Source organism: Melozone crissalis, unplaced genomic scaffold, assembly GCF_028551555.1.
Source record: "Melozone crissalis strain CALT ecotype California unplaced genomic scaffold, PUWL_Pcris_2 ptg000029l_1, whole genome shotgun sequence".
Taxonomy (NCBI): Eukaryota; Metazoa; Chordata; class Aves; order Passeriformes; family Passerellidae; genus Melozone; species Melozone crissalis.
In genome coordinates, this window is record NW_026535807.1 from 2,339,250 (window position 1) to 2,358,664 (window position 19,415).

At 42.7% G+C, this 19,415-nt stretch overlaps 1 protein-coding gene across 3 annotated transcripts in view; it reads right to left on the bottom strand.

Moving 5' to 3' along the window:
- Nucleotides 1-19,415, bottom strand: part of CNTN6 (contactin 6) — a 129,774-nt gene that overhangs the window by 55,154 nt on the left and 55,205 nt on the right. For all 3 annotated transcript variants that reach the window (XM_054280993.1, XM_054280991.1, XM_054280992.1), the window contains exon 5: nucleotides 6,452-6,547. In XM_054280993.1, the coding sequence (XP_054136968.1) occupies nucleotides 6,452-6,547 (96 nt within the window). The remainder of the gene's footprint in view (nucleotides 1-6,451; nucleotides 6,548-19,415) is intronic.

A 19,415-nucleotide genomic window follows, 5' to 3' on the forward strand; every position in this document is an offset into this window, starting at 1 on the left:
CCCCCCTCAGCTCCAGCTTGGGAGCAGTATGGTAATAAGTCTGCAAACTCCAGTAGTTTTGTGGAGTTTTATGTTATCAGCTTCCAGCATTTTAGGACTCTCATTAGAAATGATGCATCTCCAGGGAGCAATCAATGACACTTTCTATACTTGGCTAAATCCTGCAACGGGCTCCCTTTTCCTGCAGATAATGCGAAACTTCGCCGTGCTCTGCAGTAAACCTGCGAGATGCAGCAATTCATCCTCAGTGTGTGCAGGTCCACGTGCTCACCCACAAGATCAAAGCCCCACTTTTGCATGTTTACCTGCCCTTGGACTTTGAGGTGCCTTAAAAACATCTATTTATTGAAGGAAATCTGGAGTTGGGGAGGTTTTCCTGCAGGATCAGAAATGAGGATGCAGCCATGACGTGATCTGTCTTGCAGAGACACACAGACTGTTTCCCTGTCTCAGGAACAGGTTTTTGCTGACTGCAGACTGTCTGGGCAAGCAGACCAAAGTCTGCAAAATTCTGATTTCAACTCATTTTTTTTTGAAGGTCTCTAAGCTGCAAGATGGGGACTGTACAGAAAATGCTGAAGATTTGCAGGTAAATATTTTAAGCTGTGTTAAATTAAATGTTGTCCACATTTCTGTGGAAGAAATCCCTTGGATCTGCCTTCTCCACAGATTTCCCAAAGCACTGAGGGCTGGTACCCCGATTCCTGCCAGCTGGAATTCTTGCCTTCCTCCTTACTCAGACCTGCACTAAAGCACCTCTGGGCAATAAAATCACTCTGAGTGCTTGGACCTGACATTTGGATGCCCAGTTTCCATGCCAGGATTGCTTATCCAAAAGAATCTGGGAATAATTTTAAGAATGAGTAATAGGAAAAAGCAGTTTGGAATTTCTCTGCCAAATTCTGGTGGTGGCAATTACAGAGTGAAGAAAGCCCTGACCCCCTCTAAGGGCATCCCTGAACCTGCCCAGACTCCAAAAGGATTCTCAGGAAGGATCTTTAAAATATTTTATGGCATGGAACCAAAACCAGCCATGGGATGCAGCTGAATTCTCTATGCAAGACAGAATAAAATAAAACTCTATTAATGCCAACTTTGTGCAACACAGACATTCTTCAGGAGGTCAATCTGTGAATTAATTATTCGATAAAAGAGAACCAGACCTTTTCTGTCCTGATTTCTGTTCTCAGGGGGCTCCAGCTGACTTCATTTTCTGAAGATTCTCCCTGCCTGCTCGCCACCATTGCTTCAGGGACTATTGATGAATTTTCCCATTAATGGGAACAAGCACAGGCCCCTCTTAGTCATATTTAAATCCTTTTCCCCCCTCAGTATGAGGGATAGAAACACTCCCCCTCTCCTAGCTGCAGGTTCATCCTCACCCATCTGCAGGCCATCCTTGCCTAGAGCCTAATTCATCTCCACTAAACTCTGTAGAAACCCTAATTTTAATTGACTTCAGTGGGAGTTGGATGAAATCTCAAGAGGAAGGAGCCAAATTTTGGAGACTGAACTCTTTTTTTTCATGCTTTAAAGGCATAATACCAACAACCTACTCCCTTACTCAGGATCTTTTCTTGGAAAGTTACTACAGCAACAGGTAATAGAGTAGAGAATCCAGAACTGTGTTATAAAATCTTTCATTTTGGGTTACTTAGAGTAAACTAGAGGAGCGGATCCACTGAGTGAGCCAAAAAATGGAGAAAAGGTGCTTTGCTCTCACTTTTATGGCAGAGCAGGAGTTATTTTATAGTGCTGCAATATTAGGGTGTGTTTGTTTGGGGTTTTTTTTAGTTTGTGGTGTCAGTGTCCCTTCTCACCCCAGAGACCCCAAAAGCTGGTTAATCCACCTTCTCCTCCAGGTGGGCAATTCCTGAGCTTGGCCAGGCTGGAGAGCATCTCCCACTTCTATCTGCCCTGAGAGTTTTCCTGCAGAGCTCGGCTGGGAATGAGCTGCTAATCATTCCTGATAGACAGATCTGGGGGGATTGAACATTCCAGTGCTTCTCTCAGCCCAAGCAAACCCAAATCAGCGCTGCTGGTCCAGGCTGGGCTCAGGGAGGGGGATTAAAGATTCACAGGAGCAGAGAGAAAGGGACTCCCAGCCCATGACTGAGCTCTAGAAAGGGAGAGACACTTCAAACCCTCCCTTTCAGATCCTGCACTTTATCAAGGGCAGCATTTAATAGGAAATGCAGAAATCAAAGGCCCTTTCTCAGCTCATCTCCTCCCATCCTCTGCACACACCCAGTTTCACGTTTCACCTCCTTCCCCAGCCTTCTGCAGGCTGAGAATTAGGAATTTTTACCCTCCCCAAGCAGGTCCACAGGGCACTCCTGCATCCTTAGCAGTGTTTTGGGGTTTATTTATCCTCCCTACAGCCATGTCAGCACTCAGGAAAGCCCAGAGCCTCCGTCCTCCTCCCAGCCCTGGCAGCTCTTGCGCACCAATAAATGCAAATGCAGAGTGATCCTGCTGCTCCTAACAAGATTAGCAACTTCCTTAAAGCTCTGCAGGGAGCCAGCTCGGAGGAAACAGCCTTTAGATCACGCTTCACTTCTGAGGAAATAAATGAACAACAGTCCACCCCATAGCCTTGTGTCAAGTATTACCATTTAGGCAGCAGCTTCTGAAGCACAGGCAGGTCAAGCTTGTGTGTAGCTGCAGAAATTAAAGCTTCTTCCAACCTCTTCCTTCCATGCCTTTCCCTATCTCAGAGATCTCTAGAAACCACTTTTTTTTTTTTTTCACCAGTCAAATATTACTATATTACAATAAAGTAAAATATTACTATATTACAATATAGTAAAATACTGCTATATGTTGATTACACAGGGGAAAAGGACTGACCTAAAGAACTTAAGGCAGAGCTGGGATGAGGTTGAGGGAGAAATCCAGCTCACCTGGTCCCCCCTGCCCTGCTGAGCCTCACTAACAAGCAGAGGGATGGCAGAGCTGAACGGTGCAAGGTGAGGAAATGAGCCTCATAAATAACCAGAGACGTAAATTAGTGAGGAGGGGCCGGCTGAGGGAATAAAGAATAAAGGGGTTGGGCTGGGTCAGGTAACCTGGGGCAGCCCTGCTCACGGGCTGTGATTTTTTTTGTTTGTTAACTGTAATTTTTAATGTCCGAATTGATCTAAGGTATAAACTTGGGTGGGTATTTTTTTATTTCATGCTTGCGTTTGATCAGTCCTGAAAGTCCTAATATTAGTTCACAGCAATATGGAATTCTGGTTTTGTTCTCTGAGATGCTTTAAAGCTGATGTGAAAGCTGCTGGAGCAGCCTTTTTGTACATTTGTTTGTTTGCTTGGTGAGGTTTGTATGTTTGTTTTTGGTTTCTAGCTGACTAATATATTTTTGTCCTCCATTTAAATGAATCACTCATTTCTCTTGTACAAAAATAGGTTAGCAGTGCTCTCAGCTAAGAAACCAGCACACGAAAAAGAAGCGGCACATCTTTCCTTGTCACCTCTATTGGAAAATTAAGTTAAATTCCAATTGAGCTTTAAATATTTTAAATATTTTTGACCATGGACCAACACTTTAGGGGTCTGATAAGCAGCTGGGTGTCCTGATGAGCTCTGCAGAGTTTTCCTGTGAGCAGGAGGTTTAACTCCAGTGCTGTGGTGCAGGACCAGACAAACTTGGCAATGTGAGAAAGGGAAGTGAGACACTTCCCTAGAGACCATGGGTGGTAGAAACACTTCTGCAGCTCTCATTCCATCTTCTTGATGTTATAGGGGAGGAATTGAATTAATGAACCCTCCTTGTTTTCCATTCTATTATTTCTATTCCTCTTCTTCTATTGTTATCCTGGCCTTTAGAGGTTGGCAGGAGGTTTTACCCAGTGCTTCCTATTTCACATTTCCTGTATTAATAGCAGCTGCTTCAAACAACTGCTGTACAGAAGGTTCCTGTCTTCCTTCAAGTCATTACATCACAGGAAAGGCAACTCTTTCCCTGCTGCTGGGGCTTATCTTCCAAATTCCTTGACATCTCTCTAATTCCTGACACATTTAAAGTGCTGCACACAGCTCTTGTAATGTGAGCTGGGAGCGCAGTTTGTAATCCTTCCTCCTGTAGGTATTGTGAGGTGGAGGCAAGGGTTGCAATTAAAAAAACCTAAATATACAATCCTTTCCAACAAAAATTACCTCCCGAGCATCTTGAAATAGTCTCTGACTTGTCATGGCTCACACCACGTACTCCATCCCCACGGTATATAATTCTGGATCCTGAGCAGAGTGTTTAGGGATGACAAAAGGACTCAGGCTCTGTTCTCTGGGGACTTGTTATTGCAGGGAATGGATTTTCCAGGCTGGTCAGCAGCCCCCAGCTGCAGGAACACTCTGGGAAAGGCTTTGCTGGTGGATACCATTTTGTCACTTCAATTAATCTGGGGGGACCTCACCTGGTAACTATTTATTTGTTCTGAATGTTTTCTTCCCCTCCTTCCTATTTGTCAAATCATAATTTTACCCTGCAGCAGGAGGGAAATGGATAGTTCAGTGGCTGCAGGATGGATGTGTTGTCTTTCTGCCTGTCCCACTGATGCATTTGAGGAACTCTTTGAAGCCTCTTGTGCCCTTAAGGACCTTGTTTCACTTCATCTCCTTGATTATATCCTCCTCTCATATGGCTGTAAACACCCAGTGAGCTGACACTGCCTCTCCCTGGGACTGGAGGGGCTGCTGGTGATTGATGGGGTTTTCTCCCCCTCTGAAATACGGCCTCCTCTTTCCACATCACTATTCACCTTCTCCTGGGAGTTTGGCTCATAACTCTGTTCCTTTGAGAAGGATTGAGAGTTGCTGGGAGCAGGACATGGGAAACTGCAGCTCCTGTGATGTGTGATCACTGCTGCCAAAAGCAGGAGGGGAGTCATCCAAGAGCTGCTGATTCTTTAAGGGCAGAACAAGTCAATTTGGTAACTTTGTCATTGATATTTCCCCTCTATTAATGAATGTTTGCTTTACTTGCTTAAAATTTTCACCTGGATTTACCCCACCCAGAAAGGAAGATCTCCATGGGCTTATGGTGAGCACCCCCAAATAATTCATCAGAAAACTCCTTTTCATTCCTCATCTGAAGCACTGAAACCTGATCTAGGCCCTCCTTTAACTAGGCAGCTCACCTCTCCAGAAGCCCCTTCCAATCTAGATTATCCTCTGGCTATCAGGAAGGGATAAAATCAGGGATTCAAGAGCAGAACCCAAAAGTTCAAGACAAATCCAATGTGTCTGATGCAGGATTCAAAGGAGGGCACTGAGCAGCAAGCACTAAAGGGGAAAGGAGCATTTCCTTGCAGACCTGACGTGGTTTTGGTGTAGGAGGAATTGCTGAGGGCTGATTTTCTGCCATTCCATGAGACCCAAGGCCCTGGGATAACCAGGAATGTCAGCTGAGAGTCTTCATGCTGTCCTTGCTGTGCCCAAGGAGTGACAGGTCACATTTATACCTTGTGGTTTAGGTTTTTCTGTTCTGTTTTGGTGTGCAGCTCTTAGCTTTATATCAAGTGTTACTGGGATCTTTTCACAGGGTGGTGAAGACAAAACAATCCCATTCCAGCTGGAGACTCAAGGACAATCTTCTCAAACTTCAGGCCCGAAGCACAAACAATGTGAAAAGAGGAAGTTGAAACTTCATCATTTGAAGCTATTAATTGGACAGTTGGCTTCTGCATGCAAATGGACTAAAACTTATAAAAATGTGAGATCTCGTGACCAATCCCTTTTTTGCTTCCATATTGGAGCCATCCAGGCAAAGCCACAACAGTGGCTCTGGTACCACCAGGGTGTGGCCTTTGAAGGCACTTCAATAAATATCCACTTTATTCCTCTTAACTCCATCTAGCCTCTGTTCCAGCACCTTAACACATCACTACTCCCAGATATAACAATAAAATAATTAAATAATTAAATAATATAAATAAAATAAAAATTAAAAAATTAAAATAATAATAATAAAAACAATAAAAATAAGAATGAAAATAATATAAATAAAATAATAAGAAAAATAATAGGAAATAATAAATATAAATAAAATAAAAATAATAAACCTAAAATAATAATAAAATAATAAATAATAAAATAATACAAAAGAATGAATATAAATAAATAAAAAATAGAATAGAATAATAATGAAATAATGAAATAATAATAATATAATAATAGGAAATAATGAAATAATAATAAAACAATAGGAAATAATTAATAACAATAAAATCATAACATTAAAATTAAAATAATACAAAATAATAATAGAAATAATAATAAAATAATAAAAAAGGGCCCTGAAAAAGCATTAACCCAGCATCTTTTGAAGAAACAAAATCCAAATTTTTCGTGAACCCAGGTAATTGATGCAGGAGCACACTCCAGTGCTAATGCGCAGGGAATTTGCTCCTCTGAGGCAGAGCAGGGGCTGCCCAGGCTGTGCCCATCGTACCTCCATGGTGGGGGGGAGTTCCACAGAGCAGGACCACTCCTTGTCCCTCTCTCACTGACACCGGGCTTCTCGGCCTCGTCTCGAAGTTTTCCAGGTCTTGAGGGAGAAGGAGAAAACAAGGCCTGGTTATTGTCCATCAGAGCTATTCCCAACTGCCTCCCAATTAATTAACTCGAAACCAGTCACATATTGGACAGCAGAATTTAATTTCGTGGAGAAATTGTATGCAAGAATAGCTTGTCCAACCTGATATTGTGGAATTACAGGATCATTAAGGTTGGAAAAGACCTCTCAGCTCCTGCAGTCCAACCATTACTGAGTCCTTTGGCATTCACAAAATATTTATTCCTGCAGCATTTCTACTGCAACTTTGGGAATTTGTGTTTACAATTTCTATTTGCAAAGCCAGTCTATTATTCCACTGCTTTTCCAGCATCATTTTTTTGGAACTTGCAAGGCTGAATCTACATGAGTTGGAAAAAAAATGCATTTTGTTGTGTTTCCTTTTCCATAGAAATAGAGAACAGCTGTGTTCTATATATACAAGTGATAATTAAAGATCAGCAGGACTCCCACAGAGTGTAGGTTTAAATGATGATAAAAATATGTTGTTTTCTTTAAGATTCTGGGCTGGCCCAAACTGGCTGCAGTGCTTGGATAGGTTTTGATTGCTTTGAGCTTTAGCACTGGTTTTAGAGGGGAGGAAGAGAGGACTTCCAGTGGGAAATCTCCTGTCCATGCCCATCTCCCACAGGTGATTTTTATGACTCTTAATGTCTATTTTTCAATCTGCTGCTTCCTCATGTTTCACTGAGATGTTGAAGAATTATCAGCTTGGTTCCTGTTAATTGAATTACAAAACATGACACAATAGCTGTGCTTTTAAAAGAAAAGATTATTTACTTTTTGATCCAGTCCTCATCCTAATGAGAACCCTTCCCATTTTCTTAGAACCATTTGGGAAATGATTGCTCAAAACTCATTCAAAATATGCTTTAATACAATAAATATCAGCTTCCCCTAAAACCTCTTTATACCACAGAGCTGTAAACTGCCTGCCCTAAGCTCATTTTATTTACCTTGCTGCAGATTCTTGTTTCAAACAATTGTTCCATTTTTCATCAGCTGAACACCAACCTGAGCCAGAGTTCAATAGAGAGAAACAGCCCTCGTTGGTCAGAGCAATAACGATTACTACCTGTACAGCCTCAGCTATTTATGTCAATATATCAATTTTCTCCCCCTTAGCTGAACTTTACACAGTTAATTTTTCTTTTCCTCCTCTTCATCTCCTGGATATTGGTCTCCTATGAAGACATTGTCTGCTCAGAGGGGGCTGGATTGAATTAAGCACCTGTAGCACCTCCTCGTGCTGTCATAGCACAATAGATGGGCCCTGTCAATACACGGGGAAAGGGTTTTAAACTCTGATGTTCTTTTAATTGCCTGCTGGCTACAGCTCTGCCTTGGATTATGGGTAGTCCAAGGGGGGAAAAAACACAAGAAAGGCCAAGAAAAATAGAAAAAAAATTATTTAGTTGTATTTCACCCTCTAATTCTGTATAAAAGACAAAATAGTAGATGGGCGTAATATGACTAATTAGAGTTTGGCTTCATTAGAGTCCAGTCTCTGAATTTGTGGATTTATTTACTCATTTTGAAAATTCTGTCTGAGAAATTTGACCACATTTTCTTTCTTTCCTGGCAATTGTTTTCTGAGAAGAAAAAGGCCAGCACCAAATACGTGTGTGGAAAATGGTCCCCAGAATTCCTGTCAAGATTTGCTTGGGGTGCCTGGTCTGAGGCTTTGTGCCCTGGGACAAGGGGGGAAAAGGTCCTCAAATTCTCATATTTATTATGCTAAAATTAAAAAATAATATTAGAAATGTGCAAAAACCCAGAGTTTTTTAGGATTCAGGCACTAACAACAAAAATGGTCACAGTTCCCTTTCCTATCTCTTTCCTTCAGCTGCTAATACAAAACAAATTGCAATTTCTACTTAAAAATAAAGTTAACCCCCCCAAAAATCTCTAGGGCAGTATGGAAAATCTGTGCACTCCAAGTAATTCTTCCCAGCATTTTCACTGTGGGAAATCAGCCCTATTTTTTATTTTTTTGCTGAGAACATAATTTCAGTTGTTATGAGACATCCCAGAAAGGAGGGAGCAAAAAAATAAAGGAAGCGCAGTGCAGCAGGAGGAAAAGGTTTTCCTGACAATTGAGAATTAACTGTGTAATACCTCGCTCTGAAATGGGAATAGATTTTGGAAAGTAATGAGCTGCTAGTAGCAATTTTTAGTTTAATGACACAATATGTCATGTTATCCGTTTTACTCTCATTTTAGGTGCTGTGTCACCTGTCCGTGTCCCTCCATTAAAACCGTGACGAGTGTCCCTGACTGGAATAATTAAAAGCAGGAGGATGAGATCTCTGAGGGATCTGCTGTTTTGCAGGGAGCAGGACTATTTTTGATTTTACTACGGAATCATGGAATGGTTTGGGTTGGGAGGGACCTTGAAGCTCATCCAGCCCCACACCTGAGACACTTTCCACCATCCCACCTGCTCCAAATCCCTTCCAACCTGGCCTTGGGCACTGCCAGGGATCCAGGGCGGCCAGAATTTCTCTGGGCACCCAGTGCCAGGGCCTGCCCACCCTCCCAAGGAACAATTTTTTCCCCAATATCCCTTTTTCCCAATTTTTTTCCCAATTTTCCCACTTTTTTCCCAATTTTTTCCCAATTTTTTCCCAATAGCCCTCTCCCTTTCAGTTGAAACCATGTGGGGATGAAGTTGGCTGTGCCTTTTCAATCTCCACTTTTCAACCTTGAGGATCAAAATCCGTGGGCAGGAGTTTGGGCTCTTTCATGGCCTGTTTGTAGCTTTGATATACAAAGCAACTCGGATTTTCCAGTGAGCGAGAGGAGATTTCCATCCCTTTATGCTTATTAATCATAGGTATAAAAAAGCAGCTGTGGAGGCACATAAATCATCATTTAATCTCTTCATCTCACCCATGACAGGGACAAATATGCAATGTCCTTATTTAACCCAATTTTTAAAGGCCTTTAGGAAAAGACATTTTCTTTAAAGAATTCATTGCACTGCTTAACTCTGAGATCTTCATCATTCTACATTTTTTAGAAACCCTCACCTCCCCAAAATTTCACAGGCCAAACCAGAAATGATCTTTTGCTTTGACTGATTTTGATAGATAATTGTACAAAGTGAATTTATTCAGTGCCTTTTTCTGTAATAAAGAATCATTGAAGAACAAAAGAACCCCAAACCTCTGAAAGAGCAAACCAAGGCAAAATGGATGAAGAGAATTCATTAGTAGAGTCAGTGTTGCTTCTGTTTTCATCTTTATTGGACTCTTCCTGCAGGCAGGCAGCATCTCCCATGGAATATTATGACACCTCATTCAAATGGGTTCAATAATGAGCTATAAAATAACTCACTTTTGCTTTGCAGCCCAGGTGGATGAGAGAGGGAAGAGGTGGACCCTCAGAAATAATGTTTGTCTTTGACACAAAGATTTCTCCATCTATTTCCCAACTTATGGGGTTGCATTTTCGATGATTTATTGCAATTTGAAATGTGATAAGTGTATATATATAGCAAAAAAAAAAAAAAAAAAACAACAAAAACCTGAGCATACAAATGCAGATATTCTACTTTGTTCTTGTTATTCAGAAATTCTGGCTGCTGTCAAAAGCCCTTCTCCTTGCCCTGGGTGTTCATTTACACCAGGAGAGCACAAGCACTGTGTTCTTCCAGCTCCTGTTCCCTAGCACAGCTCTATAACGTAACATGACATAACCTAATAAAGCAGAATGTTGCTTGTCAAAAAGAGTATCAACTAAGAAGGCTAAGATCAGGTGTTTGGCACACATTTAGATTGCTAATATGCACTTAGGAATAAGATGACTATTTAACAGATGGTATATTTGCTAACTTCAGTGTTTCTGCAGAGATCTATAAATAAATTATCACCTAGTTCCTACATAATTCCTTTCATTCTTTGTCTGTATTTATCTCACTTGAAGAACAACGAGTTCCCTCACACTCCATTGCTCTCTCAGCTGCGAGTTTTAACAAAAAACCACTTTTTTTTCCCCTGGATCTGTGCATGTTGGCAGACTGCTCTTGGTGGAGCACGATTAATCAGTTGGATGTGATAATGAGGTCGTGGGGGCCAAGCAAAATGCTCAGAAGCACAAGTGATCCTTCCCAGGGAGGAGTGGGAATGATGTAGGGACTCGGCTGCGTGTGGCACGGCCTCGTCTCCTGCAGGGCTGAGCTCTCAGCACCCCAAACATATGGCATTTTGTGGGGTGGGGTCAGGGAAGGGCCTTTTCTGATGGGAGCAGGAGTTCTTGGGGTGGAGGAGGCTGTCAGCTCCTCACTGGGAATGAGGGGAGGAGTGGGGAGAAGAAATGGTCAGAGCATTTTTCACCTGGTGTAACTCAACTTTACCCTCTAGGGTCAAGGATGTCATCATGGAATTACAGAAGGTTAAACCTTAAAGCTCATCCCATTCCACCCCTGCCATGAGCAGGGACACCTTGCACTGTCCCAGGGTGCTCCAACCTGCCTTTATCCTGATTATGGCCTGAAAGTCTTCTAGATAGATTTCAAACAGAATAAAACCAGAGCTTGAGAAGAATATCAGTGTTGAAGAAGAATATCAGTATCATTTTTCACCTGGTGTAATCCAGCTTTACCCTCCGGGCTCAAGGATGTCATCATGGAATTACAGAAGGTTTGGGTTGGAAGGACCTTGAATCCCATCCCATTCCACCCCTGCCATGAGCAGGGACACCTTCCACTATCCCATGGTGCTCCAACCTGCCTTTATCCTGATTATGGCCTGAAAGTCTTCCAGGTAGATGTTAAACAGAATAAAACCAGAGCTTGAGAAGTATATCAGTGTTGAAGATGAAGATGAAGGTGACCATCACTTTGCTGTACAAATCTGCCAGTGAGAGAAGCAAAACCAGGCTGGGGGAGGTGTTTGCCTGTAAAAATGGTCTCTGGAAACAGCAACAAAATGGAAGTGGTGGACAGAAAACTTTCCTGCTGAAGCGATTCCACTAATTAATAGGTTAATTAATAGGTTCAGTCATACATTATTTTTTCCTTAATGTTTTAAAGCTCCTAATAATAGAGATAATCATAAATCCAAGGGTGCTTTGGGTTGGAAGCACTTGAAGCCCATCCTGTTCCACCCCTTGCCATGGGCAGGGACACCTTCCACTAGACCAGGGTGCTCCAAGCTCCAGTTGCTGACAGCTCATTAATATATTTGTTCTAATTTCCCCACTATTACCCACACATCTGGGTTTTTTGTTTGCTTTATTTTAATTTAAAACTGCCTTTCAGGTGTTGGAATAGCAAATTTAACTACACAAGAGAGTGAAAGGTCAGTTTTCCTGGGATTAGAGAACTGCTTCTTAAATATATTGGATAGGAACCAAAACCAAATCACAAGCAGCAACTCATTGATTTCAACCTCCCAATTGTGTTTGAAATTCCTGAACCTGCTCAGGGACAGTCCACCCAAATCCATCCATTCCAAACCAGTCCATCCTAAGAAAGAGCACAGAACTTCTCCAAGGAAACCAAGGAAATTTGTGTGTTTTAATATATGAAATTGTTACAGACAATTAGAGAAACTTCAATTTATCACCTTGCATAATTACCACAGTTCATCTGAATTAAAGTGATTTCATGCTTTCTTGAACTTTTGATAATTTTTTTTCCCCCTCATAAATGTTTTGTCATTACATAATCCCAAATATAATGGCTGTAATTACTTGGTATTGAAATGTGCAATGAATGTTAAGGCATGAGGAGTAAGAGCTCCTTACAAATTAGCCATGCTCCTGAGGACAAATCAATACAATTCCTCACATTTCCATGTGCCTGTGTCAAATTGTGATAGATCACTTCTGTTCCCCTTTTTTTCCTTCTGTGTCTCCTCTAGCCTGTGATATATTGCAATAGGGGAGGTGTTCCTGCAGTGAGGCAGCACAACAAGAGTTTCCTCACAGGGAAATGGGGCACAAAGCTCAGCACTTTTCCAAGGAAGCTCCTGGTTATGATTTGCTGGGAGTATTTCCAGCACCTGTGTTATCAGCTGGTAATTAGTTACCTTCCTCTGCTCTGGCTGTAATGAATTAGGGGCCCCATTTGGGGCTGAATTTGGTGCCTGAACGAGAGAATTTAGGTCTGTTATAACTACAGATAATAAAAATGAAGCCTATTGAATCTTTATCTCAAATTCTGGAAGGCCCCATGCTTCCAGATTTTGGGTTTGCTATTTCTTTTCTCACATTAAGGAAGTCCCAAAAAATTTGGGGTTAAAGCACTTTTAGCTACAGGCTGTGCCTCTCCAGACCATCCCAGACCCCTCCAGGACATCGATCCCTGTTCTTTGCTTTTCTGAGCATTTTTGTACTGAATTACCTTGTAGGAGATGAGCACCAATCTCTTGCAGCCTGGATACTACAGGGTGTGTTATGGAAATTTCCTTCTTTCTCCAAATATCTCCCAAAGGAATGGCTAATCTCCTTCCCTCCAACTTCCACTGCAAAGTAAACTCTCTTTTTCAGCTTTCCAAACTGCACTAAACTTGCTGAACAAACCCTCTGACAGTTCCTTTGTCTTGGTAATACTGTCAATACATTAATCTTTCCCCGTTAGCATCTAATCTCAATTTTTTAAATGTTCTAATTGATTTTCTATGAATTCAATTCTGAGATTAAGAGTGGTGTTATCTCTAATTAAGGTGTCTGAAAGCTGCTTAGTATTTCCCATTTCCTGCCTTTTAAATACTTGGATTTTCTCCTCAACACCTGCTGAGTTCCCCTGCTCCATCTGAAGCACTCGTGAGACTTTAACACTTCAGGGCTGGAAGATTTGGAGCTGAATCAGCCAGGAGCAGCCTAGGCAATGCCTGAGTGTCTCCTTTCACCAGGACAGGTTAAAAATCCACTGAAATTCCCACTTTTGTTCTCATTTCCACCTTAGGGGAGCACTGCACCCCATAGTGGATAAAGGAAAAGCTGCCCTGTCCCCCAAAATTCCCTGATGGAGCTGCTTGTCAAAAATGAGGGGAAACCACAATCACTGGTCCTGTCCTTATCTGTGTAATCATCCAAAGACCTTCATCAGTTATTCCTTATTTAGTTAAATTACTTTGGAGCTTCCAAGGGCAAGGATCTGTAATTTACACTTCAGGATGAACACAGGCCCCAGGTCCTCAATTCAGCTTAAATGATCTGAATGGCCAATCCAGGCACTCATTTTCAAGGTGGGGAGCAATAATTTCTGCCACAGTCTGATTGTCTGATTCAATTAAAGAGTGAAAATGCCCTTTACAAAGTAATATCAAGCTTCTCTAGAGGAAAAAAGTGGAAGGTCACAATTAAATTAAAAGGGAGGGAGAGGTGAGAGGGGGGAAAAACCCTGAGCCGGCTTGATTTTGTTCATGCACCAACAAACCCAGAGCACAGAAACATATGCTGGGAAGCTGTAGAGCAGGTCTACATCTGGCCTTTGTTATTTTTTTTTCCTTGCTTTTACAGAGTTAGCAGCATAAAATATTAAATTTCTCTTCTGAGCTGAGCACAGGACTTGCTCTGAGCAGTAAATGTTGACACAGCCTTGGGGCTCCTGCTCCAAAGCCCATCTGCAGGCCAGAGGCACAGCTTAGGAGCTGCCCCTCTCCCAGGGAGGGGCACACAGGGAATATTTCTTCAATATTTCATATTCCTGAACAGTTTTCTCACTTGTCACGGCACAGTTCATTTGTCACCTGTCATCACCAGAGTCACTTCGCCGTCTGCAGGAGTTTTCTCCAGATTGGAGAGCTCTTAAAGACAGATTTCTCTCTCTGGGCTGAACCTCAAGGGTCGGATTTCTCCCTGACACAACTACACTGATTCTCCTGACTTCCAGGGGAGACAGCCCTGGCTGCTGTGGCAAATGTCATTTTGGCAGGGGGTTCATTCTTAGCCAAACCCTCTCTCCCTCATACTTCCCACTGCTCCCACAGCAACCTGTTTTTAACTACATGGAGATGGTTCAGGATCTTCTCCCTTCCCTCAGACCTTGACCCTGTTGTTGGGGACACATAGCTGTACCCTGATTCTGCAGGAAGGAACCTCTGGCATCCCTGCCCTGGGTTCTGATGGATACAGTTCCTCTTAAGGCAAATAATTAATTCTATAATGCATCTACCAACAAAATAATAATCAAGGCTCGTACATGCAATAAAAATGGCAAGAAAGAGAGGGAAAGTGGCGCCAAAGGGGAAATGTGGCAAGGAAGAGAGGAAAAGTGGCAGGGAAAAGAGGAAAAGTGGCAGGGAAGAGAGGACAAGTGGCAAGGAAGAAAGAGCTCTCGCACGCTGCTGACAATGTCCGTGCCAGTTTCAGCCCTTCCCAAATTCCTGCCCAGCCCTTTGGAGATCTTGATCCAGCACAGAATTACTTCTTGTAGAACTACCCTGAGTTACCCCAGCCCCTTCTTTACCTCCCTCATTCCAGCTGCAAACCCTCAAAGAATTCCTTCCAATGGGAATTTCAAGATTTACCCGAGCGATCAATGGAGGGGACTTTTGGATGTGAATCTGTCAGTGGGATTTCAGGTGTAGGTTACAATATTTGTTCTTGCTGTAGCATTTAGAAATGGATATTTACAGCTCAGTGCACTCTCTGTGCCAGATGTGGTTTTGCTGTTGAGAAAAGCAATGCCTCTGACCTCATTCCTTCACTCCATGAAAAGTCCAAATGTTACACACTGTTCCTCCTTCCCCAGTATCAGCTACAGAATAGACAATTTATCTGCTGCCTTAAAACCTTACACAGGACCAACCTTCACTGCAAAAAGAATTGATCAATTAATTTCATTATTTTATAAAAAAAAAAAAAGCCAATCATTTATTCCAAATAATTTAGGTTTGGTTTTTTTCCCCTGCAAACCTCCACCATAACTTCTTTTGTCACACCAAAAAAATTAACAATCTGATGTGAACATCATGGATATTTCACTCAATAATGTATTGGAATCTACATCATCTTGTCTGTAATGAAAGGAGAACAGATAAAATAGCAGATCTAGACTGCAAACATAGACAGGTTTTATCCTTCCCTAGTATTAAATTTTATCAATCAGAATCTATCAGCTCTGGACCTGTGGGTGCTTTGTTCCCTACCATATCTCAATCACATATATTGCTTTTCCAATACAAGTGGCAATGGGTTGATTTAGGATAAACACTTTTAAAGGACCTAAAGAAGAGTAAGTAATATAGAACTGAAAGATAATCTTCAAATACTCTGTGTTCCCTATTGCTACTTTATCTGCCTGGTTCACTGCCTGTAATGCTCCTTACAACCTCTCTGCAATGTAGATCTCTGTTGCACAGATAAAAAACCTCCTTTTATAATAAAAGTCTAAGGAACTAACCTGGAATAAAGCAGCTTTAACCAAGTGCTGATAGAGCAGAGCCTTGAACACAGTGGTTAAGTACTCTGAGAGAGGTGTTTAAACCATGGGAGGGGCAGAAAAGTGGAATTTCTGGTGTGCCTGGTCTGTTATAACTTAAAATAAACAGGACACTTGGTGTCAATGGACATCACGTGGGCTCTGAGAATGCAGAGGAGACTAAAAGAGGGAATGATGGAGAAAGCAAACCCCCTTCCTTATGGAGACACACCCATATCTTCTGGTTTTAAGATTCCAGGCTGTTCTCTGTGTCTTCAGGAATGTCAGGAGATTTGTATAATCCCATTCTTGTGATACCAGAGTACTAAAATAGAAGTTCTATTATCACCCTGCCTTGTCCTGTCAGCAGGCAGGTGAAACCCTTCCAGGCTTCCTGCTTCATCACTGCTGAGTGGTGGCTCCTGCTTTTCCTGAAGCTTGTGAAAGGCTCTGTGTGCACAGAATTCTGCAAAGAAATAAACACCGGGAAGCTCAGCAGGGAGATGAGCTGAGCATGGTGAGGTCTTGCAGTGGTTTTGGTCTTGGGGTGACTAAACTGCATCACTTCAGAGGGATCCCTGCATGTGTTCTGCTCAAAGAGGCCTTGAAGGATGCCCAGTGCCCCAGTTTGGGGTGAGTAGAGCAGGACAGTGACCCCTTGGAGAGCCCTCCCTGTTGGAACCAGCCCAGAGGAGCCACCAAGTTGATCAGAGGGCTGGAGCACTTCTCCTGTGAAGAGAGCTGGGAGAGCTGGGGCTGTTACTCCTGGAAATGTCCTATTCCTTACAAGAGTGGTTCTCAGCAGGTTTTTCCTGATTTTCTGAAGAAACTCTGTGAAGTAATGGGGCCAAAAAAGAAAACAAGCCTAAGGCTGCTGGGTCTGTTCCATGGAGAGCATCCATTAAGCAAAGACCTTGGTGTGGTCTCCTGCCACGGGAACTGCTGCAGAGAGAGCTGGAGCCTTGGCACAGAGTGTCCATAACAATCACAAGTGATAAATGAAAGTTCTCTTTCTTTCCACTCCAAGCAGAATTCTGATAAAATACAGGGTTTGTTTTCTGTAACTCATTCTGCTCGGAACCTGGCCCTCAGCTCCCCACACCAGGGAGGGTGGCTGCTGCTGCTGCAGCAGGGTTATTGGATTCTACCTGTGCTTAAAAGTCCAAAAGGCAATTTTGAGCTGTGAGGCTTTTTAGTGACATATGGAAGAGATGACAGCAGCACTTCCATCCTCCAGACAGGATCGATCCACAGCAAATGTTCTCGCTGCAGGTTGCATTTGTTCCTCACCTACTGAAGGGAAGGCTGGGAGGTGTTACCAGGATCACCAGGAGGGCTCTGCAGAGTGTGCAAAGGAGAATTTTGTGGGTGATTCTCCACATGTCTGCAGTTCAGATGTGTTTCTGTATCAGAGGAAGTGGGGTTGGAATGAGATGAACTCTAAGGTCCTTCCCAAATCATTCTAGGATTATATAGAAAGACACCTTTTTAAAGCAGAGAGGTAGGGTCATTACTCAGCATGTGTGGGGTGGAGAGTCGTGCTGGAATGGGAGATTGAGAGAATTGGGGTGGTTCAGCCTGGGTGACCTCATGGTGGCCTTCCAGTGCCTGCAGGGAGCTACAAGAAAGATGGAGAGAGACTTTGGAAAGGTCCTGGAAGGGCAAGACAAGGGGAAATAGCTCCCAAACTGCCAGAGGGCAGGGTTAGGTGAGATATTGGGAAGAAATTCCTCCCTGTGAGGGTGCTGAGGCCCTGGCACAGGCTGCCCAGAGGTGCTGGGGCTGCCCCATCCCTGGAAGTGTCCAAAGCCAGGCTGGAGAGGGCTTTGAGCAATCTGGGGTAGTGAAAAGTGGCAGAGAGTGGAACTGGATGAGCTTTTATGTCCCTTCCAACCAGGCCATTCCATGATTCTCTGTAGGTAGAGGCAATTCTATGGCTTTACCTGACATGTCCCTAGAGGGAAAAAGGGAATTTAGAGAGCCAAGTGAAACTTTTGGGGATGTATTTTTGATGATGAACTTTTCCTGGCACTGGCAAGCTGAGCTCTTCCTGCTTCCTGCTCCTCAGTTATCAGCTGGTCATCCCTGAGTGCCTGTTGAGTGCTGAACTGAGCAGTTTATGCCTCCTTTTGAAAAAGAAAGGCACTGCCAGAGTTCATTCCTGCAATCATCTGCCAGGAAGCCTGATCAGCATTCCAGCCCTCGTGTGCTGTGATGAATTAACAATCAGCTTAAAGACCCAGAGAGCTTTACTCCAGGTGGTAGTTACAACAGCTAGCACACCTTTTAATCAAATACAATTGTTACAGAGGGATTTCTGGACACACACAGCACCACAACACAACCCAGCCAGAAGTGTAGGTGCCATTTAGCCTTAAATTCATGCATGTCCAGACTTTGCAAATTCAGCCTATCTGATCCAAGCCTATTGATTTTTCCATTTTCTGTTTCAAAGCATACACTGCCAGTGAAAAGGGTTATGACATCCTGAGGCTGCTGGATTGCTTTGTGATGTTTCTGTAATTTGTGTGCACTCAGAGGTAAATAACACGATGAAGTAATCAGATGAAAAGTGGGCTTTTATGCTGGCTGAGCATCTCCCAGCCAGCCCCTCCAACAGGGCTCTGCTAAAGCTCAGCCTGTCACCATCCAGCAAACACTGAATGGGTTTGATTTGGTTTAACATATTCCTCCCTGAAATGGTTAAATGCTAATAGTGGGCTGTTATTTTCGTGTTTCGGAATGGCAAAAACTCAGTCCAGGAGGAATTATTGCTTCTAATTTGTTATTTCAGCAAAACTGTGTCTTCTGTCACTGACAAAAAGCACGTGGAAGCTCTTGGGAGCTGCAGATTTCCTTCCAAGTGCTCCAGCACTGTCACTCAGCCACACTGCTGTGAGCACATCATCCCTGGCCAAGAGCAGGGAGGGTGGCAGTGTCAGGAAAATGCTGCTGAGAATAAGCACCAAGCAAAGCCCTTGAGTACCACTTTGAAAACCAGGAGAATTTGGTTGGAGCCCAAAAACTCCAAGGAGAAATCCTCCCTGGATCTGTAGCATTGTGGGGAAACTTTAAATGCTAATGGCTCCATTGTGTGGCCTTCTGTGAGGTTCAGAGCAAAGTGACCAATTCTAGGCATGAAATTAGATTGTTGTCCTTGTTTCTCAGAATTTCAGGTCTGAGAAATCTGCAATCATCATGACTTTTATCATCAAGGGTAGAATAATTTGACTGAGAATCTAATTTAAGATCCCTAAGCAGCAAGATGCTTTCAATTAATACTGAATTTTCTGGGTTTATGCCCTGAATAATTATGAATTTGGTTTGCATTTGATTCTTTTCTTGTTGCGGAGTCCTTTTTTATTCTGGTTTGTTTAATTGAACTTCTTAATTCTCCTGCATATCCCTTAATGCCTCTGCTATAGATGTGTTTGAGAACTAAAAGAACAAGTAACAGGCCTGGACAGG